Source organism: Plutella xylostella, chromosome 26 (assembly GCF_932276165.1).
Source record: "Plutella xylostella chromosome 26, ilPluXylo3.1, whole genome shotgun sequence".
NCBI classification, from domain to species: domain Eukaryota; kingdom Metazoa; phylum Arthropoda; class Insecta; order Lepidoptera; family Plutellidae; genus Plutella; species Plutella xylostella.
The window spans coordinates 6,124,831-6,147,607 of record NC_064006.1 but is presented as its reverse complement, the minus strand read 5'-3'; the positions used below and the strand labels follow the sequence as shown (position 1 = coordinate 6,147,607).

Sequence of the window (22,777 nt, the reverse complement as noted above, 5' to 3'; positions counted from 1 at the left end):
GCTTTTTATAGGCGCACTTCATCAATCCCATGCCGCCGATAAAGAAACAATTGATTAAGGGGCGTTCGTACTATGTAATCAATGAGTACGTTGTTATTGTTAAATAAAGTAGGTCTTACCACAAAATCTAATAGTACGTACACAGATGTTAATTGCAGTCAAATACCTTTTACATCTCCCAAATCCCGTACCTAATTTCACTAAAACATCCTTAAAAATGGCGGTAATACAGATCTATACTGTTTCCTCCACAGAATGCCGCAACTCCGCAAGATCCTAGCCGGCACGTCGGCATACGACGCGGTGTTTGAGCGAGTGAACCTGGAGCGTATACCGCTTCAGAAAGACTGCGATGGCCCACTGTACCATTGCGCGCAGTTCAATACTGAGTTCCTTATGTTGGCTTCAGGTTAGTTATTATACTGTTCTAATGCAAATTACTTTTGGAATAACGAGGAAAATAAACGCCATAATATAAGTAATTATGGGTTCTTGTATAGGTCTCTTTACGTTAAACAAAGTGTTCATTACCATAGTTATAAGTCCCGCATATTGATAATCCAATTGATACGCAATTTACACCATAAGACGTCGAATAATCTTTATTGACTGACGTACTTCGCTTCGTTGAGATTGTCAACATAATTGACAATTTCGCCATCGAGACGTTATCCATAATAGTCGATTATGGTGGTTATTGTTTGCGATAAACAATGACACCATACATAGAAGTAAACCAGTATTCAAAGCCATATTATGTTACAGAATCGATCGAAGACGCATCGTTCACCGCGAGACAACAGCTGAAGAGAATGAGGAAGAACCAGGACATCGACATCAACAGCTGCCTGCAGTTGCTCATAGATGTCGCTACCAACATGCTTGAGCCTAAGGTATGAACGAGTAAATAATGTACATTCAGCTACATAAGTACCTATACACTTTTGTACCTTGTCAATCTGAAACCTATCCTATCATTGAAACATTGACGGCGACGAATAACATGCGCAAACTGAAAGCATAATTATATTGTACTGCTGCAGTTTTCTTCTTCTGCAATATGGAATTCGCGCCATAGCCATTTTGATTACGCGGACGTTTTTATGATCATCTCAGTTTGTAGGCCGTTTATTTTTATTTTTAGCGTGTCAGTGATAAATACTAAAGCTGATCTGGAGTTGGTCACCGTGTTGAAACCGTCTCAGTTTTTTGGTCCTTGTGTATTTAATTATGTGTATCGGAGAAAACACTAAAGATGGTCTAGAATTGTTCACCGTGGTGAAACGATTAGCCAGCCAGACTAGCGTCATTACACTGCCCATGGTGCACCGGACGTACGTAAAGAATATGTGATGCTTACGGTAAGATCTTTTCGTGCAAACACTCGTAACTATGGTATGTAAATGAAGTACATATTTAATATTACCTACTTTACCACTTTTCAGGCCGACACGGGTCTAGCAGCACGAGCAGCTCTCATAACCTGCTTAACCCACGTGACACACGTGCTACAGAGCGCGTCGCTCTGACCTTTCTCTGTTACTTTAGTTCCTTTAGGAACAGTGTTATAGATAGGAATCCTGTTTTTTTTATACAAAAGAATGAAAATTAATTATCTATTTCTCTCACAGGCCGATACGGGTCTAGCAGCTCGCGCCGCCCTAATAACCTGCCTAACCCACGTGACACACGTGCTACAGAGCGCGTCACTCTGGCCTATCTCTGTTACTTTAGTAGAAATCATTTTGAGCGATAAGACCGCCTTTTGTACCTGTGTGTTAGATTAGAATCCTGTTTTTTTTCTCACAGGCCGACACGGGTCTAGCAGCACGAGCAGCCCTAATAACCTGTCTCACGCACGTGACACACGTACTACAGAGCGTGTCGCTGTGACCTATCTCTCTCTCTAACTTTAGTTCTCTTATGATGCAACCCTTATGCAAAACCAGCTCCATAAAGTGTATAGCTTTGTACCTAATAACATAATTTCTTCCCCGTCCAGGCTTATACGGGACTACCGCTGATAGCGATAAGACCGCCTTTTGTTCCTGTGTGTTAGATAAGAATCCTGTATTTGTTTACAAAAGCATAATCATTATCTATCTATTAAACGACATGACGACGATTCTATTTCTTTCACAGGCCGACACCGGTTTAGCCGCCCGAGCAGCCCTAATAACCTGTCTAACCCACGTGACACACGTGCTACAGAGCGCGTCGCTGTGACCTATCTCTCTCTCTCTCTAACTTTAGTTCTCTTACGATGCAATCCTTATTCAAAACCCTGAAGCTCCATAAAGTGTTTAGCTTTGTAATAACCTTATTAAATATATCCTTCCATCTGGTAGAAATCGCTTATAGCGATAAGACCGCCCTTTGTTTCTGTGTTATAGATAAGAATCCTGTTTTTTTGTTTTTTTATCTATAAGTATATATATCTATATATCTTCTCTCACAGGCTGATACCGGCTTACCAGCACGAGCAGCCCTAATAACCTGTCTAACCCACGTGACACACGTGCTACAGAGCGCGTCGCTCTGAACTGTCTCTGTTACTTTAGTTCTTATTCTTACGATGCGATCCTTCTACAAAACCTACACTACTATTCTTTAGTACACTCAACCCTCTGTCATCCCACATTCCACCCAAAAAATTACCGGTAGAAATGGCTTTTAGCGATAAGACCGCCTTTTGTTCCTGTATGTTGGATAAGAACCCTGTTTTTTCGTTTTTTATCAATAACTATACATATATAAATATCTTTTCTCACAGGCTGATACCGGCTTAGCCGCCCGCGCCGCCCTAATAACCTGCTTAACCCACGTGACACACGTGCTACAGAGCGCGTCGCTCTGACCCATCTCTGTTACTTTAGTTCCTTTTGTACCTGTGTATATCTCTATCTAGATAGGAATCCTGTTTTTGTGTACAAAAGAATGATATTTATCTGTATATCTCTATCTAAGTATATATCTTTTCTCACAGGCAGACACTGGTCTAGCAGCACGAGCAGCCCTCATAACCTGTCTAACCCACGTGACGCACGTGCTACAGAGCGCGTCGCTGTGCGCGCTGCTCGCCTCGCGCCTCGCGCGCGCCAGTGCGCACGACGCCGCGCACTTCCCGGGCGTGCGCGCGCGCGCGCTGGCCGGGCTGGCGCTCTGTCTCACTAGCACGAGGCATAAGCAGGTTAGTGTCTTTGTTATAGTAGGTAAAATTCAGGCAGCCGTCAGAGAACCTCCCACCTGGACATAAATTGCCTTGGGAGACCTGGAAGTCTTTAAACCGACTTCGAACACAGGTCGGTCGTAGTAAGGACAATATGGCTAGGTGGGGATTCACGGATGCACAAAATCTGAACTGCTTGTGTGAAGCGCCACAAACTATGGTGCACCTCACTTCATGCCCCGCGTGTCCCTACACCTGTACGCGGGAAGAGCTCATGACCGCTACCAGCGGTGCAGTATCAGTGGCCCAGTTCTGGGCATGTATTATTTAGCGACTTTGTTGGTTTGTCGTCGACACGATAAGAAGAAGAGTAGGTAAAATAAACCGGCATTTTCTAAAACGTAGCCATACAATCTAAAAACAATGGCGAGCAAATCGAGTCCATACTACTCGATACGCAGTGTCTCACTAGCATGCAGTGTAAGCAGGCTGTGTAATACTGCAATTTAGAAATATAACCGGTATTTCCTAAGCGTTGAAAGCATAGTGAATAGAGAGGACATAAAAACTAATGCGTCAGTCTACAAATACAAATTTGTATTTGTACTTTATAAAGCTATAGAGCAGAGTGAAGCAGTGGGTCATAATTATGAATAACCTCATTACAAACAAACAAATATATAAACATACAAACAGTGCGCACGACGCCGCGCACTTCCAGGGCGTGCGCGCGCGCGCGCTGGCCGGACTGGCGCTCTGTCTCACTAGCACAAGGCATAAGCAGGTTAGTGTCTTTAGTGGCACAGTAAGCTAAGTGAATGTAGAGACGAATGGAGGCAATAATATCCAAAGGAGCGTTTTCTAAATCAAGTCATATATATATAGGCCTTATATACGCTTTGTCTTACTAGCACGCAGCATAAGCAGAATAGTGGCTTTAGTGGCAGGTGTTTTCTAAAATGTGGAGCCGAGCGAAAAGAGGGAATATAATCCTAACCAGCTTATTCTAAAAGCGCAGAAATAAGCGAGGTATAATATAAAAGCTAAACCGCCATTTTCTAAATCTAAATAGTCATATAATCCAAACAAGCGTTTTCTAACATGAAGAGAACATACAAACTAAGTCGGCATTAAACATGTGTTTTTAATATTTGAAGCTAGCTAAGTGAGGAAATACAAACCTAAGAAGCGTTTTCTAAAACATCGGCTTTTCTAAATGTAGAAGGCAGAGTGAAGTTAGGCCATACCAACTAAACAAATATTTTCTAAAAGGCAAAGCCGAACGTTGCAAGACTATATTATAACGCTCGCTCGGTTCTTGAGGGTATCACTTGGTGTCATTTACACAATTTACGCTGACTTTACGGTATCAGATATATTATTATTCTAATTTCGTCTCCGTCGATTTACGCTAAGCTCCCCAGTTCATACTTCATCTGAACTCAATACTACCAGTGCCTAACCCCACGATTCCCCTTACAGGAGCTATCCTCAGTCCACCAGAACCTCGTCAAGTCGCTCTCCTCATCATCACCTCTGCTGCGTCAGGCCGCGCTGCAAGGATGTCTGTTGCGTCTACACCAGCCCCAGGAGCGAGCCCTGGCTGCTAGCCTCGTCCCCTATCTCCACAGGGACAGCAGGTGATATACAGGATTATCAGTGACGGTCCCGATGGCATCTGCCATTCAAGAGTCATCGGTTTTGCCAGTATACTGAGTAACATTCACTATATAGAATGTAGAACCAACTCTGAAATCCCGAAATGAATGGCAGATTTAGTACCTACAGTGAAAGAACTGATGAGATAAAATATATGAAACTGCTCCTTTTTCTCGCGATGTCAAATATCTAATTAAGTACCTACAGTGAAAGAACACATGAAATAAAATATATGGAACCCGCTTCTTTTTCTCGCGATGTCAAATGAAAAAGTTCCACCTGCCATTGACGTTCTATATGTCACTGGAACTTTTTCATTGCTCGTGAGTGTACATAATCTCTGTTTTATAAACCTTAGCTTTTCTAATCTTCATTTACTAATTTATACTTTTTCTCCAGGATATCTCTCTACGAGCAGAGTCTCCACTGGACAGTACTGTTCTCGTTGGTGGAGCTCGGACACCCGGAGTTGTTGCACTCGGCCGTGGACTTCGTGTTGAAGCAGCCGCAGCATTATTGCGCTGATCTTGTTGTTAAGGTCAGTTGATACGAAACTTGGGACTTATTTATTTATTTATAGACACTATATTGCATACTAAAAAAATAACATACACAGACAAAATACAAATTAAGAAGAAGTTAGTACACAAAGGCGGGTACTTAAATACTGAATTACCAATTTACATAACAAACTTTCCGACTAAAATATTATACTTCTGACTTAAATACCATATATATGACTAAAATACCATATATCTGACTAAAATACCATTTATCTGACTAAAATACTATATTTCTGACGAGAAAAAAACCTCTGACCGAAATACTAAACCATACCAACCAATAGTACACTATGATAAGAGCCCGGAAAGTGCGTCACTACAGTCTAGTTAGCGCAGTAGTAGTGGTGCTGCTAGTCTCCACTGGACAGTATTATTCTCTCTGGTGGAGCTCGGACACCCGGAGTTGTTGCATTCAGTGGCGGACTTCGTGTTGCAGCAGCCACAGCATTATTGCGCTGATCTTGTTGTTAAGGTTAGCAATTTTTTTTCAATACAAAAATGCGGTAAAAAACCTTTTCAAAACCCATTAAACTACATTGTTTTGACTATAATGTATGACTTCTGACTAAAATACTAAACTTCCGAGTAAAATACTCTATTGTACTGACTAAAATACTAGCCCAACCTAACCTAAACCTAATTATTATTATCTAGTGTAGATTTGCATCTACGCTAACGCTAGAGGTATGAGAAGGAAACACATAGTTTACGCAAACTGTCAAAACCTGTACTAGGCTTACAGCGACTGTAATTTTTACAGTTTGTTTCATGCTGTTTCGGTAACTTTTTAGTGTAACTTAACTGAAAACTATATTTTATTTTTTCAGGGAATAACATCAGTGATTCGTCAGAAAGTCCTACCGAAAGAACTGAAGAACTCAATCATAGAGAAACTGCTGGACAACATGAAGAAATACTCCGAACACCACGCGGTCCAAATACTCATGGTGCACCTGTTCTCAGGTAGATAGATAATACTTTATTGCACACTCACACTGAACTACTTTTTTTTTCATAACATAGACGTCCGGTAATTTACGGTGGCATGCGCCTAAAAGTATACAGGCGGAGTTTTTAAAATAGTGATCTCAAGCTCACATGCTGCTCAAGCACATCCACATAAACACCACTGCTACACACATCACACACAACATGTCCCCGGATTTATAAGAGATGTAGCTGGTCCCTTCATCATCAGACAGCTATTTTAAAAACTCCGCCTGTATAATTTTAGGCGCAGGCCACCGTACTTTTAAAATGTTTCGGGCTGATTCTGACTTGATTTTGAATCATTGATGGAGAAGAGTTAAAGAGTGGAGACCACGAACAGGCTATTGTAACGTGGGATGCCCCATAAACCGCCAGTAATGGCTGAATGAGAAGAGACAGTGGCCCTTTTTTTTAACCGACTTTAAAAAAAGGAGGAGGTTCTCAATTCGTCGGGATATATATATATATATATATATTTTTTTTTTATGTATTTTCACCGATAACTCCGCCGTTTATGAACCGATTTTGAAAATTCTTGTTTGAATGAGGTTGAGCTTCCAGGTGGTCCCATTTTTTTTTCAGAATTTTATCTCACCCCTAAGGGTGGGTAAAGGGGTAAAAACAGGGTATGAATTTCCATTTTGGACACATATTAACCGATTCTAATGAAATTAAGAACGTAAATATAGTTCTTATAACAATAAAATATGATGGTGACCTTGAGCTGATCTGATGATGGAAACGGAAGGCAGTCAAGGGAACTCCTCAACGGTATATAGCAACTACCTCGTGTTTAGGCTTGAATGATTCGTATTGATTAGTAGGACTTTTTGGTATCATTTGCATCTTACTTTTGATTAAAAATTATTGCAAATAAACTAAAAACTATAAAATAAAATAATAATTAAAAAAAATAAAAAACCGACTTCAAAAAACCACTAAAATGTAAGTAATAATTTAAGGTTTACACAAATTATATGTGACAGTACAAATATACCTAAGCAGGAACTGTTCTTTTTTGAAGTTGGTGCCATATTTCTTCAGATTACTTTGTCACTGCACCAACATCAAAAAAGAACAGTTCCTGCTTAGGTATATTTGTACTGTCACATATAATTTGTGTAAACCTTAAATTATTACTTACATTTTATATACCATTTTCCAGAACCAATGATATGGGTGACACTTTAAAATTTTCCATTTAACGCATGAAAACTATTGCAAAATCTGTCATTTTATTGACAACGACCACAGATAATATATATTTCTTGAGTACACACTTTGGTAAAATGGAACGTACTAGAGACGGGACACATCAAAGTCGATGTTCTGAAATCGATAAAATATTAGAATTTTTTACATTGTATTATATGTATATGTAAGTAGGTATATAGTATTTCTTATTTACTTTCTCATCAACAGCTTTAAAACAAACTATGATGTTTTTAATCAGAGTGCATATCTCTCTCATGCTGCCTCTCAGAATAATAACAATTTTAATATATTTTATTAATAATCTACCTTCATGTAGTTCATCAATATCCTTCGTATAATTTGAGTAAAGTTTAATTTATGGTTTTATTATCCTATTTGTTGGAAAATTTCAGTCTGTTTTTTGTCATTTTGTTTGTTATTTTTGTCAAAATGCCGAGAAAGGCTGTTTTAAACTCGGAATGTCTTGAGTTTGTAATTCATTTGAGTTTGGTTGATAGAACAAAAAGAATTATATTACAGGACTGTGACTGTTTGGCTCGGATAGGTTGTTTGCAAGATGAACTGATCATCAATGTCGGTGTTTAATCTGACACATACAAATTGACCCGTACAAATATCGATAGGTACAAGTCGATAGAATTTTACTCTGGGACATCTCTAAAACTGCCAAACTCAAAACGTCATGAAAACGTCCCCCATATCATTGGTTCTGGAAAATGGTATAGTGGTTTTTTGAAGTCGGTTTTTCATTTTTTTAAATTATTATTTTTTGTGATAAGCCAATATCTTGCAGTGGCAGATTTTGTTCGCTACTGATGAAAGTGTTACTTGTTAAGTATAGTACAGTTAAATAAACAATATGACAATGGTAGCCGTAATATGTCTGAGTAGAAGAGTATTGATTGACAGACATAGAAATAGGCCGAAATAGCATCAGCCCGTCTGCTATTATCACACTCTATAATATTTTACTATATTCTTGACATAACGACTAATCTTAATCTAACAAAATATACTCTAAACCCTTAAAAGTAATAAACTTAACTTTATGTCTAAAGTTTAGACTCTAAACCATAACCTTTTCCTTTTCACAGCGGACAACAAACTCCTAAGCCCAAAGCTAGCGACAGACGTCTCCAACATGGACCCAGACGTCCTAATGAGCTCCATGGAACGTATAACACTCCTCTACAAAGTACTACGGGAATTCAAGAACCCAGAAAGCATTCACATAGTCACTACGGCTATTAAATACTTCCTAAGAGAAACCTTACCACCCGCGGCGACGTTAAGTCGAGTTGTTATAGAGTTTATAGAGAGTTGTAAAGTGAGTGAGAAGGCGCTATTGAACGGTTATGAGGATAGAGAGAGATGGGTGATGGGGTCGGTGGCCAATGGGGATATTGTTTTTGAGGTGAGCTGTTTTTTTATTTATTTACTTATTTATAATGTCATATTAAAAATAAGGAATAACGTACAATTATGCGAATCTAACGTTTAAAGTACCCTACTACTTGTCTATCAGTTCTGCAGGAGTTAGGTACTGGATCAGACTAGTTATTTATTATTGTAATATGTAGTATTGTTTTCACCCTGTAGTTTTTAATCACTTCTGAAAACAATTCGTTCGTGACATAGGGTTAGGTATAGTATGTCTTCTTAAGAATGTTCCAAAAGTGGTATAGTAATCCAAAAGGAGTGACTCTACTCATCATTTTGAATAACTTTTGTTTAACGAGTTCTAGAAGTTGGAGAAACAAATATTAAAAAAAAAAAACACAAAAAACACGCACTCACGCCTTGTACTAATGTACTCCCTTGCGGGGTAGGCAGAGGTGCATTGCTGCACCCACTGCACCAACAAATATTATTTCAAGTATTTTCATCCTAACTAATATTATAAATGCGAAAGTAACTGTGTCTGTCTGTCTGTCTGTTAGTCTTTCACGCCAAAACTACTAAACGGATTTGAATGAAATTTGGTATACATATGGTCTAGACCCTGAGAAAGAACATAGGCTACTTTTCATCCCGGAATTCCCACGGGAAAACTTTTTAAGGCGAAGCGAAGCTCACGGAAACAGCTAGTACTTAATGAATATAATTCCCGTTTCAGGTATTCGAAACAGCAATATCCCAGGACCAACTACCGGTACTCAGCGGATGGATATTCGAGGCTCTATGCCACCTACTCAGCGGGAAGATCTCAAGCGAATTGCTACCTTATTGCGTCAACCTACTGCTCATTTCCGCTAGTGCCAACCCGTTCATACGAAAACTAGCCCCGTTAAGCCTTTACACACTACGTCTAGGCTTTTACAACAGCCAAAAGGGTGAACTAGGGGGGATTTTCAAAGATTTTGTGAGAATAGAAGATGTAGGAATGAGTTTTGTCGATAGGAGATTGTTGTGTATTGTGGCGATGCATTCAGGGTTCACTCCTCCTCAAATGGAAAGGATAAAAGAGCTGTGTGTAGGGAATGATAGTTTGAGCGATCTGCATAGATGCTTGACAGAGACGTAGCGATGTTGTGAGGAGGATTAAGGGCCAGGCCCCATTGGTGCGGGGGTTTTTTACCATATATTTTTCGGGGGCATGTCTGAAAATATGTGGGAAATCGCGTCGCACCGCGCCGCAGCAATGGGGCCTCGACTTAAAGGTGTTAATTGGCAGCGGACAACATGAGTTAAAAGTATGTAAAATTTTTCTATAGCTTAATTTCTGCATATGAAATTTTGACTAAGCGTCTGTTTCATAATGTCTGGATAATGGCTACCTGTGGGATAAAAGATATGCTGTCACTCTCTGTAATAGGGTATTTTAGTCTAGATGAGAAAAAATTAAAAGTGTATTACAATGATTGTTTAGAGGAAAAGCAATGGGGAAATGTTAGTTTCACTTCGTAAGGTACATAAATATATTTTTTACTGCAGTTTAAAGTTTTTAGGTTTTTTTTATCTGTTTTTGAACACTACGAAATGTCGCCGCCATGCTAATGACGTCATTACGGTAGTAAACAAAAGTGTCAGCTGTCAATGTCAACTTGGTACTACAAACGTGTAAACTGGCTTAATTTCAATTCACATTCTTAAAGAATAACTATAATAATGCAACATCATGGAAGTGGGTTACGTTAAAGGTGACTCCACAAATTTACCAAGAATAAACTCTCTGATGGTCGGTAATTTTTTTGCTGTAAATCCCGACTTCTGTTCCGCTGAGTTACGGAATGTTAAAACATCCATGTAAGTTTTAAGTACCTTTTATATATCTTTGATACATTGTCTGGTGTTTTTACACTAGTGTTCTCACATTCAGAAACAACACACCAACGATACGGAGCATAATTACTCATTATTAAAATTTTCAATACATATCAAAATGTGTATTACTGACAGCTGTAGTTTGTTTACTAACGTAATGACGTCATGACCAAAAAACAATCATGGCGTCCGTTGTGTGCCGCGTTTTCGCGAAATACGCGCGAAATTTGAAATTATGATAAATCAATTAATTTATATTCGTACATAACGTGAGAAAAAAATTATTTTTAATTTTTTAGAGATATATTAAGACTAAAGAATTTATTTAAGATATATTTCAAAAATGCATGTAATACCTTATTATGTTTTAGACAGTGACAGCATGTCTTTTATCCTACAAGTAGCCGTTATTGAGACATTGTGAAACAGGCCCTAAGTTTAAGACGGAAAACATCACATTGTAAATAAGCTATTGTGCCTATTCTAAGCCTAACTGTGTCATCAAAGTCATGTTATCACTCTCTGATTAATATTAGAAAGTGACAGTATGAACTTTTATTGCACTGTTAACTTTAATACGACGAATATTCATGTAAAGTAAAGGACATTCGATAGTACAAAGTAATTGGCGTACTTAATTAATTAATGAATATTAGCAGAGGTTAATTGGTAAATTATACAGCTTAATACATATAATTGTTACATATAATTGTACTTTGAATAAACTGATTTGACTTGACTTGGCATATTACCAGCAGTGGATGTTTCAGAGGAAATTATACAGGGTGATGCAAAATTGCAAAAAGGGTATGCCGAAACCAGCATGTGCAGCATGTTATATCTTTTTGCAATACCCTGTATGAGATTTGTGCAAAAAAAAAGTGTGATTCAGGCAGCTTAAACATAGTATGAAAGTAATGTAATTTAGAGTCAAATTATAAGGTCGCTTTTGTAGTCACTATTTATTTAATTGCTATACGCATACCTTGAATAGTAGATATTAACATATAAACTTAATATTAGTAATGAATTAATATAATTGTAAGCCAAGCCTTCATGGTCCGAAGTCCAGTAATGGTTGTAATTAAAATGAAATTGAAAAAATAATTGAAATGCCCTATGGAATTGTTTGGATTAAACTCCTTTGTTGACAATCACGTTAGTTGATTAAAATTAATTCAGAATTGGTTTTTGTAATGCTTATAACACGGTGCTTTTCCAAAATGGTATTTTAGGATAATAATATACTTAAAATTATGAAAATGGTAAGACAAAGAGGAATCTATTAAGTAACACAAGCCTTTACAGCAATAAAAAGGTACCTTAACGATACAGTAAATAGAACACTAAAGGCGCCATCAGGCGGCGGGAGACATAAGGTTACAGCAGAAGACCTGTCGCAACGTCACTAGTGTGGCGATTTGCTGATAATCTTTGTAAAATACAGCATGTGCAATCCATTTCATTTGTTGGTTTTCAAGGGAAAAATACATATATTGGGCACATGCTATATTTGACTAAGGGCCTGTTTCACAATGTCATGGTAATGGCTACCTGTGAGATAAGAGAAATACTGTCATTGTCTGTAATAATGTATTAGACAGAGACAGCATGTCTTGTATCCCACACGTAGCCATTATCCAGACATTGTGAAACAGGCCTAAGTATAGTGACGCTAACTACTTGGATCAAGCCTAAGGCCCAGTCCGCACAGCGAATATTTCGCCTATATTATATATCTATTTCGAATTATATTCCGCGCTCGAAGTTCGCCTGTTTACACCGCGATTTTTTTCCCGCAAGTGCGGATACTCCTATAGTATTCAATGTGTTACAGAAATGCAAAAAAAAAAAGAATCGCGCGGTTAAAAAGTCGCGGTGCGGACAGGGCCTAAACGACACTTCACTTGCTGCAACCTCATATATTCGGCCGCCAATTACCACCTTTATAGACATACAATTGAATATTGTTTTGAATATGTGATCGTTCTGTTATACCTTAGGATAAGGTCACGAAGAGTTGTATAAGTAACGTTTTATTGTGAGATTTTAATGTAAAGCTTATTTATTTTATGCAATTTATAAAATAATAAACGATTATTTATAAGTAAGTATCTGAAAGTATTCATTTAATGTACCCTGTTAGCCTTCAAGAGTAATGAAATGTATGAATCCAAATATACTGTCGATCGTAGACAGGTGTTAAAAATTTAGTAGGTACTTAGAGCTAGCCAAAAGGGGTGACTCAGGGGCTCTAAACCACAAATTCAGTAATGCAGGATTGCAGCTCAGAGGAATCTTTGTTTCACCCCCTTTGTGCTCACTAGACCACTTTTGCAACATCCTGTATGTGTCAAAAACCTTAATACGTCATACATCCATTTCGGTACCAAATTACAGCGAAATACCTCTAATAGCCACACTTGACCATTGCATTAGCTCAATTATCTGTTATCAGGCGATAAACACAAGTTTTGGTCTCTATCTAGATATTAATATAGATAATAATTATTACCGATAAAACTATATTAGTATCGGATTACAATTGTTAGTGGAATGTGGGTAATATGGCGGTGACACGACGCGAATTCATTTTTGGCGCATTTCTGTCGAGTGTTGTGTGTGTTGTTTTAATTTCTACATCCATTGCGAGTGACAACTGGGTAAGTGGGAAAAGGTGGTACTTATACGATTTTGCATCCTCTACTTATCTACTTCAACAAGAAATTCTTCAGTGTTAATTTGTTTTGTATTAATCAAAGATTTGTTATCTTGCTGAATCATTCGGGTTTCCTTTAGTAGGTATATGTAAATGTACAGGAAGTAAATGATTGTTATTAAATCTGTGAACAATAATACTCGTATGTATAATCTAACTAAGCACCTGCTCTGTATTTTATCTCGATCATGATTAGAAATAGGGCTCCTTGGCCATTTTTAGATTTAAACAAGTGATACAAGGATTCTAAGTAATTATACTTTGTATCTCATGTGCTTGCACCCTCTGTCTAACTAACGACTATATGTTCATACAGCCCCACATTAACTATAAGTTTGTACTTGCCAATATCGCAAAGATTTTGTCACACTCTGGTATTTATTTACCTACGATTAGGTATGGTTAATGCAATGTAATACCACATACTTACCTACTTTAACCATAGCTTAGATTAACAAATCTGAGAAGGACCCATAGATTGATATTTAACACTGGTGGGAACGGATTTCTTTTACACCATCGCAGTAGGCAGTAGGTACCTATAGCTACATAGCGCATTTCAGTTGGAAAGCCCCCTTTTATTGGTCATTTCAGTAACATATATTCAAGCTTATCTTTCCAGGTCACAGCACTGGCTACACACAATTCAAGTATTCAAGCAGCCGACAGCAAAATTAACTATGGCTTGTTCAGAGGAGAGCTAGAACTGAACATAGTTCTTACGCCTACATACCATACGTTGTACTGTAAGTATAATATAATATGACGACAAAAGTAGCGTAGGAAGTCATGAGGCTTGCGACAACCTTAGACAGGTGGCCGGTAGTGGCTAGATGAGTAAGATCAAGGACTGTTGTAATCATAAAGTTACTAACGTTAGTTTAGTAGTTACTTCTATTGTTGTAATCCGTCTTAACAGATGGTAGAATACCTAGGTACCTATAGGTTTGTATAGTCAAAAGAAGCTATGAATAAATAAATAAATAAATAAATATGTGGGGACATCTCACACACGGCCATCCGACCCCAAGCTAGGCAGAACCTGTGTTATGGGTGTCGGACAGCTGATATATCTACACAAATACATAGATAGATAGATACTAAATATAAATATCAACACCCAAGACCCGAGTACAAATATCTGTGTTTAAACAAATATCTGCCCCAGCCGGGAATCGAACCCGGGACCTTCGGCTCAGTAGTCAGGGTCACTAACCACTGCGCCATTCGGTCGTCAATGAATGTTACAGTTATCGATATGGGTACAGTTTTTTTTTCTAATTCGATGGGTACAGTCAACAAAATAAATAAGTACCTATTTACCACAGCACAGATTTCATGAAAAATTACATTATTCATGAAGTACATTCACACACAGCTCAGATAACATAAAAAAATACTTTTCCCCGAATTCATGAACAAACTGTCTGTTTACATGAGGCTTGCATCGTCATCGTGATAGGTACTTGAGGTTCGATTCTTTATGAAATTATACCGTTGACCATTCCAGTGACATGTGTGTTCGACGAGGGCGCATGCGCAGTCAGCTGCAAGACCAACCCCGAGGCTCGCAAGGAAGAGGTGAGTAGTATTTGGAATTATTCAACGTCTTCGTCTTCTTAGGGGCCGTCTCAACAGGCAAGGAAATCGCGACGAGTTGACCACTGAACCACTCGGCGATAATATTGCCGTGTGGAGACATCTCCTATTAGAGTATACTTATAGAAATATTTGAAATGCACGCATTTCCACGCGTTGTGCCACGGCACAACGATAGTATCGTCGCGATTTCCTCGCCTGTGGAGAGGGATCGTTATACCCACCGAGTAGAGTGGCCAAGACAGTGTCCTCGGTCTAGCTCTCGGTCAATTGTTAGACGTTCATTGGTCGAGGATCGGCTGAGGATACTGTCAAGCCACTCTACTCGGTAGGTGTAATCAGGGTTTTAGTGTGTCGTTGACTAACGCTCGAACTGGCCTAGGGGTTGTCACCGTGATGAAAGGAGCCGGTTTATAAGTTTTCAGTCGCTGACTGCTTACATAGTGTGTAGAGTATGCAAGGTAGAGTCAAGTCTTAGCTACTTATTGCTACGAAAGCTACGGCTTAAATACTTATATTAGGTACATTATGTATCACATAACTGCTGAAAAAATATTCATAGCAAGCCGCACTGAAACTTTCACATGCACATTACCAAGAGCAGAGTGTAAAACTGTGATAAGTAGATACACCGTAAAAGTACTTACTTATCTTCCCAGTAACGAAATGCTGTCTTCATCATTGAATAAAATGTAGTATCAACAAGAGATGCCACTTTTACGCCGATTGTAACTCTCATTTTATTTTATTTCTTTCATTTAATTACAGCCCCTAAGTGGTTTTCGTTGTTTTACGCAGTTTTCACCATATTTTCGGGTCATCATAAAGATAATTAAGTCACATTTTACATGAAATTTTTATATTTTTCATTGTAAATTTTCATATTATTCCAGGTGCTAGCGTTGGCTAACAGACGCAGGCCGATCACTACATGTGTGTCAGTCACTACTGTAGATTCAAGTCCACTTTGTAAGTATTTAAAACTGTTAAAGTTAATTAGGTACGTAATGGCGTCCTTTGAGGAGGGTTACTCAAAAGTACTTACTTTACTCTACTCTACTCTACTCTAGAGTTAGCTCTACCAAAAATGATCCAAACAAATGATATTTATTTCTACCCCTTTATACCATACGTCACTGTGTTCAGCGGCCGCAACACGGGTTCGTTATCAACGTCGATAAAAGCGCGAAAGTATTCCACCAATATCAGTGCCGTATTTATGGCGAATCACGATTGACGAGTGCCGTTTTGTCTACGTCGATACCAAACCTAAACCTTAGACACTTAAACCTAACCTAACCACCGTGCAAACCTAAAACAAATGCCATCTTCTTGTTTCAGTGGACGAAGCCCCAATCATCCCGTCGGCGCTGTACGTGTGTGTGTGTCTCTTCGTGTTCCTTCATCTGGTGGGCGCGGCGGTGGGCGCCGGGCTGGCCGTCACCAACGCGGCGCGCAGCCCCACCGAGCCCGCCTGCGGGCTGCCAGGTCACTGCTTACTACGCTAAAGATCGCCCAGAGAAAATCGAACATTGACCTTTGCATCTACCAAACGCAATCTCTGCCGCCGGTCATAAAGGCATGTGGGCTCTATTACTGTGCGCGTGCGATAGAGACAATAAATTTTCGCTGGTCTCGGCATAGCGTGCGTTTGTTTTACTCACTAGCTGTATACGGACCAATAGCATCCAAGCGGCATAGCGTGCTCCAATGGAAGCGCTTGTTCCATTGTCGGAGGCGGCCGTGGCTCGTCGGCGCTGTACGTGTGCGTGTGTCTCTTCGTCTTCCTTCATCTGGTGGGCGCGGCGGTGGGCGCCGGGCTGGCCGTCACCAACGCGGCGCGCAGCCCCACCGAGCCCGCCTGCGGGCTGCCAGGTCACTGCACTCACTAGCTCTAGGCAGTGTAGGCTGAAGGTTCTAGACCGAGTATAAATAACGCCAATAGTGGCGCTATACTTTGTTATTTAAATATATGTAGAGAGAGTCCTATGACATAAAATAAAATTCTGACGTTAAGGCCTAGTTGCACCATAGTCTGTTAGATCATTCACAAGGTGTCATCTAAAATAAAATTATACGCCATGTCCATCCTGAATTCTAGACAGATGTGTCCAAAGTCAATAACTAATCCCTTATTATCGTATCGGGGGTGTTGTAGATCTAACAAAGTTTGGTGAAACTAGCCCTAAGTTAAAAAATGCACGTGAAATCAACAGTTGAACACGAACAACAACTACATCCGGTATAATAATATTTACTAACGCCTAGATGTATAAAGCCACAGGAACGTCTGTAGTGGTACTCTCGACGCGCAATCCATTGTGTCACGCTTGCCTTCGAGTCATTTGGCACTCTGGAACACGATGGTAGCGCCACCTTGCCTACCGTATTTGGTGGTTTTCGGGTGAACTAGTCTAAATTCGGTTACGAACGCAAGTTGGTACTCTTGACCGCCATTTTGACAGTTGTCAATATTGAACATACTGGATATACGCAATCGCCAAGGCAAGAAGAAAAAAGTAACTTTATTACTTGTATTTGTACTTGTGAGTGGCGATTTTGTGTGGTTTTGTGTGGTACTGGTATTTGAGACTAAAGATGCTGTGTTATGGCTTATTTAGCACTACGAATAGCGATTTTGCGCAATGCGCAGCGAAGAGATATCCGGAGGCGCAAAAATCAGCGGCGAATGGTGAGATATTTGGACGAAGCAGTGGAAATGGGACAGGCGGAGTTCGTCGATAATTACCGCCTCACAAAAGAACTTTTTGATGAACTATGTGGAGACATAGAGCCCTTCATGAAGGAAGGGTTTAGGCCTAGTCCACCACGCTGGCCTAGTGCGGGTTGGTGGACCCCAACACAAGCAAGCTTGTGCTGAAAGAGTTTATTTATTTGAAGACCAAAAAATGATACACTTGTTACATACATCAAGGCTACATAAATAAAATACAGTACAGGCCTCTGACTAGGATTAAGGACTGCTGCCGAAGCAGCAACCGGGCCCCACGGCTTAACGTGCCGTCCGAAGCACGGAAGCGTCCAGAAAAGAACCACTTGAAATTGGTCACCCATCCAATGGCTGACCGTGCCAGTTGTTGCTTAACCTCAGTGATCAGTTACGATCACTGAAGCCCGCTCGACTACAGACGCTTCGATAGTGTCCTTTTCATTCATTCTTTCACAAAGTCGTAAAAAAAGTTTCAAACAATCATAACCAAATTTTAAGTGAAACCGAATTGTAACCAAATAGATGTCAAGAGTACCAAATCTAAATTGAAATTGGTTCTGACTCGAGCACAATATTAACGCAATATGAATAACCGTATTGCGTATCAAGAGTAGCAGTACTGGAAAAGAACTGTGGAGGCCCTATGCTCCTCGTGGAGTTAGATGAATTAATCATCAGATGTATAAATCCGTATAATAGGTAGGATATAATACAATAAACCAGAGTTATTCGTTATGATAACTCTTACACTTATTCAATACCTTCGAATTCCTTCATGCCATAGCCTTAACAACAACCTTCCGTGTTCCCCCAGGATGCCTCTGGGCGAACGTGGTGACGGGCTGTCTCGGGGTGCTGGTGATGATGATGTTCGGAATATTCTACGCGACCACGCTACAGAGACACCTGGCCTTCTCGCTGATAGCCACCGGGACCTACGTGCCTAGACCCAGTCTCGGCTACTCCTATTGGTGAGAACAGTTTTACACTCGTGAATAAGGGTGCTTAACTATCGAGAGCGGTGGTAGCTCAGTCGGGTAAGCGCCCGCTTCTCACGCCAGAGATGCGGGTTCGATCCTGGCGCTGACATGTACCAATGAGTTCTTTTAACTTAAGTACAATGTATACCATCGCTCTTACGGTGAAGGAAAACATCGTGAGGAAACCTGCATATCTAGATCTAGCACATCTAGATTATGTGAACCTACCAACCCGCAGTGGACCAGCGTGGTGGGGAAATGGTCCAAGCTTAGGAAGGCAGTTTAGACCTTGGTGATATGCACAAAGGTTTCATTCGAGAGAGCCAGGTGCAGGTACTTACACCCCCACAGAGAATAGAATAGAATAGAAGGGTGCTTAACTGCTTACATAGAGAATCGGGTTCCCTGTATCTACCTGTACCGGTAACCTGATTATGTGAAAGCGCTCACTCACGAATCATTTCCCGGATTTTTTAATCTCAGTAAGCGCTTTCGCTTAATCAGGTTACCGGTACAGGTAGATACAGGGAACCCGATTCTCTATGTAAGCACCCTAATGTAAAAAGTTCTAGTGACAATGACAATAGCCACAAATTACTCGTAAACGGAATTTTACACCGTCTGCAATATAGAAGTACAGCGCATAACCAACTAAAAATGTTAATATTTTAATAAAACTCTTAATGACATGGTTCTAAAAAAATCTAATAAGTGGTATCGAAATTTTTTCGGTGGAACTTTTTCATTGCTTTTTTGTGTATTATTCTTAAAATTTATAGAAAATAGTTAAGTATTATTTGCCTTAAGGCTAACGTTGATTTCATAATATGTGATTTTGCCTGAAAATAACAAGAAAATCGGACTCTACCTACCTACACTTTGGATTAATTAATTAATTTATTTAATTATTTATTGTACAAATATTACGTGGTTTTATGGTTTTAACTCCTTACCGAGGAATATTTTTTTATACGTGGTCAACGAGTGTTTTTTTAAAGAAGTACCTACGTAACTAGATGAATCCTGTCATATTTTATTATATTATAATAATCATCTTATAAAAGGTCAAACTCTTTCTCCATCAGACAAGATTGATTAAAAACTTGTAGGTATTTCAAAATAATCACTTATTTCATCTTCTTTGTTAGAAAACTGAAACCTTGTAAATATGATCAATTCATCAAACTTCAGAGCTTTCCCTTAAACCAATTATTTGTGATAGACTTATGCATAGTTTTCATTATTATTAAAACAATAAATAATTAGAAAGAATAATAAAATGATTGCCTAGCCAATTTTAGTCTTGGCACTTGTTGCTATTGCAAAGTTAGTGGTGTCGGACTCTAGAAGTAAGCGTCCACCCTTTGGTATCGCCCGGAACGGACGCATCGCATTCAGTATTCTTTGTATACAACCATTCACACAAGGGCGTCCACTTCATCGGCATGGCCGACAATCCGTTTGAAGAGATACCGGTATAGTTGAACACTTACCTTTAACTTGTCATCCGATTCTTAGCCAAAATTTTATGTTTAAAACTTAATATTTTTGGCATTTAGCAATTTTTTTAAGTCACCTTTTATATTCCAGGTGTCTGTTCGGCTCCATCCTGTGTTCAGCCCTCAACGTGGCGCTACTGGAGACCCGGAAGTACCTGCTGGAGAGGGACCCGCCGCCCCCCACCATCAAAGTGGAGAACCATTCTGACGGAACCATCTTTTTGTATTAGCCCGTGGGCCCCCGAAAGCGCGATATCGCGCGAGACGCAATAGATTTTTGTTGTGTCTGATTTCACGGGATTTAAACGGTTAATGCCTATGTAGCTTTTCCCGCGAGCTTCGGCCTAAAAGGTTTTCCGGTGGGAATTCCGGGTTAAAAAGTACTTAGTACTTACCAAAATTATAAAGCTTCCTCTTAAATCACCCTACGTATACCTACCTATTAAAAACGTGTCAAAATCCCTTGTCTAGTTTTAAAGATCCAAACTACTTTGCTTTATATCGACTATGTATAGTTAGGTATAGTGATTTGAACCTTTGCCATATACACTCCCGTGCAAAGACAGTTCCACTAACAAAAAGCCGACACCAAACGACCCCAATTTTTTCAAACATTGAATAAAAAATTTGAACATAATATTACTGTTTTTAGTGGGTAATATCCTGATGCTCTGTTAAATGAAGGTACTTCAATGTTGCAGAAGTCGTCATTAAGCTAGCCTTTTTCGTTTAGGAGTAAATACTGTACTTCCTGTCCCAACTAACATCGTAGCGTTAAAAAAACTCTCATATAACTTGTATAATGGTTCCATTCGAAAATTAAAGTGTTAAGACATAGCTGTATAAGAGTGTAGGAGAGTGCTCTAACTCACTTATAACCACGAAAGAGGCCCACGATTCTGAGAGTAAAGGCTTTAGAAAGTCTGTAAAACGGTGTCATTGAAGTGTTTAAGTTATAGAAAGCCTGTAGTACGGTGTCATTGAAGTGCTAAAGTTACTATAGAAGAGCGTTTAATCACTCTCAGCTAGAACTTTTACCGGTATAGTTGTAGTTGTAGAATGGTTATTTGACACCCTGACTCTTATTTGTTTGGTAAAAAAGGGTTAAGTGAGTATGTTACCGTTTTTCGAATACACTTTTACCATACAAGTTGTATGTGTTTGAAAATAATAGTGTCAACAGCAATCATACGCGACAGTATTAAAGTGACAGTATTGATTAATACTAAATAACAGTAAATATAATATATTAACTTGACTTTACATGTTTTGTGAATTGAAAATAATATGCCATTGTAATTTTACTGTAATGTATACCATATTTCCCACCTCAATTTTAATGCGCTCCGAATTTATTAAGGATTTCAAATGAAACATAAGTAAATATAAAATAGACGACTCAATTTTGTATTTTTTTTGTATCCTTGCTGTATGTCCATTAGTTTCATAAATCGATTGGCATGACTGGAATGACAAAATTCACATAAATAGGTAAGTATTTTAAAGCAAAATATTGTTTATCCCAGTAATTTATAGGTTAGGTCGCCAATGCAAATGGCGAACTTACATTTAAGACATATAGACTCACCTAAGTCATCTATTACACTTTTTGAAATAGAACACCCTTAGCCAAGGGTATTATGCAGTCTTAGTCGATCCGCACAGTCTTGCTTAACACCGTTACTTTTACAGTCTACTTGCCTAACGCAATAAGCGTAAGTTAAGTTAACCTTAAAGATTAAAACTGCATTGTTGAGTTTTCCAACACTGTAAGAATCTTGTCTTACTGCACTCTTGACAAAATCTCTTATATAACCAATTCCTGCAGCCTAAATGCAATATGACACCTAAAGATTTATATGAGTATTAAAGGAAACCACTTAACAACCGTCACCGATGTTGTGCCTGATGTCACCGATGACATCAGGCACAACATCGACCATCAACAAGTTACAGTCCTTGCGTTGCTGGACTTCAGCAATGCATTCAACTCGGTTGACTTCGAGTTACTCCTTGGTGTCATTCAATCTCTTAACGTATCTCCGGCAGTTGTAAGTTGGTTCGAGTCTTATCTCAAAGGGCGTCAGCAGTGTGTACGTACTGATGCCGAGAGTTCTTCTTGGTGTCCAGTTCTTGCTGGCGTCCCTCAAGGCGGCGTCCTCTCTCCTTTACTTTTCTCCCTTTTTATCAACATCCTGGCTAACAAACTTACTTCTAACTACCACCTATATGCAGACGATCTTCAGCTCTATGCCGGTGCACCACCAGAGAGTTTGAGCACGGCCGTTAGTGTTATTAATGAAAACTTGGAAACTATTTCTAAGTGGGTCAAGTGGGTTCCGCTCATCTCGCATAATCTTTATTGACCAAAACTCATTTCGCATAACTC

General features: G+C 39.2%; 2 protein-coding genes across 2 annotated transcripts in view; both read left to right on the top strand.

Moving 5' to 3' along the window:
- LOC105391361 (huntingtin) overlaps positions 1-10,403 on the top strand; it is a 37,646-nt gene extending 27,243 nt beyond the window's left edge. The window contains exons 35-42 of the mRNA XM_048630489.1: positions 255-409; positions 766-893; positions 2,987-3,190; positions 4,652-4,809; positions 5,228-5,366; positions 6,219-6,354; positions 8,691-9,010; positions 9,713-10,403. Of these exons, the coding sequence (XP_048486446.1) occupies positions 255-409; positions 766-893; positions 2,987-3,190; positions 4,652-4,809; positions 5,228-5,366; positions 6,219-6,354; positions 8,691-9,010; positions 9,713-10,120 (1,648 nt within the window). The 3' untranslated portion in view covers positions 10,121-10,403. The remainder of the gene's footprint in view (positions 1-254; positions 410-765; positions 894-2,986; positions 3,191-4,651; positions 4,810-5,227; positions 5,367-6,218; positions 6,355-8,690; positions 9,011-9,712) is intronic.
- Positions 10,404-13,367: 2,964 nt separating this feature from the next.
- On the top strand, positions 13,368-20,714 carry LOC105391353. The gene is made up of 7 exons (XM_011562818.3): positions 13,368-13,523; positions 14,202-14,325; positions 15,090-15,160; positions 16,072-16,147; positions 16,520-16,666; positions 18,724-18,880; positions 20,480-20,714. The coding sequence occupies exons 1-7, from the start codon at positions 13,428-13,430 to the stop codon at positions 20,616-20,618; spliced, it is 810 nt and encodes a 269-aa protein (XP_011561120.2). The 5' UTR covers positions 13,368-13,427; the 3' UTR covers positions 20,619-20,714.
- The last annotated feature ends 2,063 nt before the right edge of the window (positions 20,715-22,777 follow it).

Bases quoted from the DNA above. Each gene is read 5' to 3' on its own strand.
- LOC105391353 (XM_011562818.3), top strand. From the start codon at position 13,428: ATGGCGGTGACACGACGCGAATTCATTTTTGGCGCATTTCTGTCGAGT. The intron at 15,161-16,071 runs GTGAGTAGTATT...ATATTATTCCAG, and splicing joins CCGAGGCTCGCAAGGAAGAG to GTGCTAGCGTTGGCTAACAG. The intron at 18,881-20,479 runs GTGAGAACAGTT...TTTATATTCCAG, and splicing joins AGTCTCGGCTACTCCTATTG to GTGTCTGTTCGGCTCCATCC.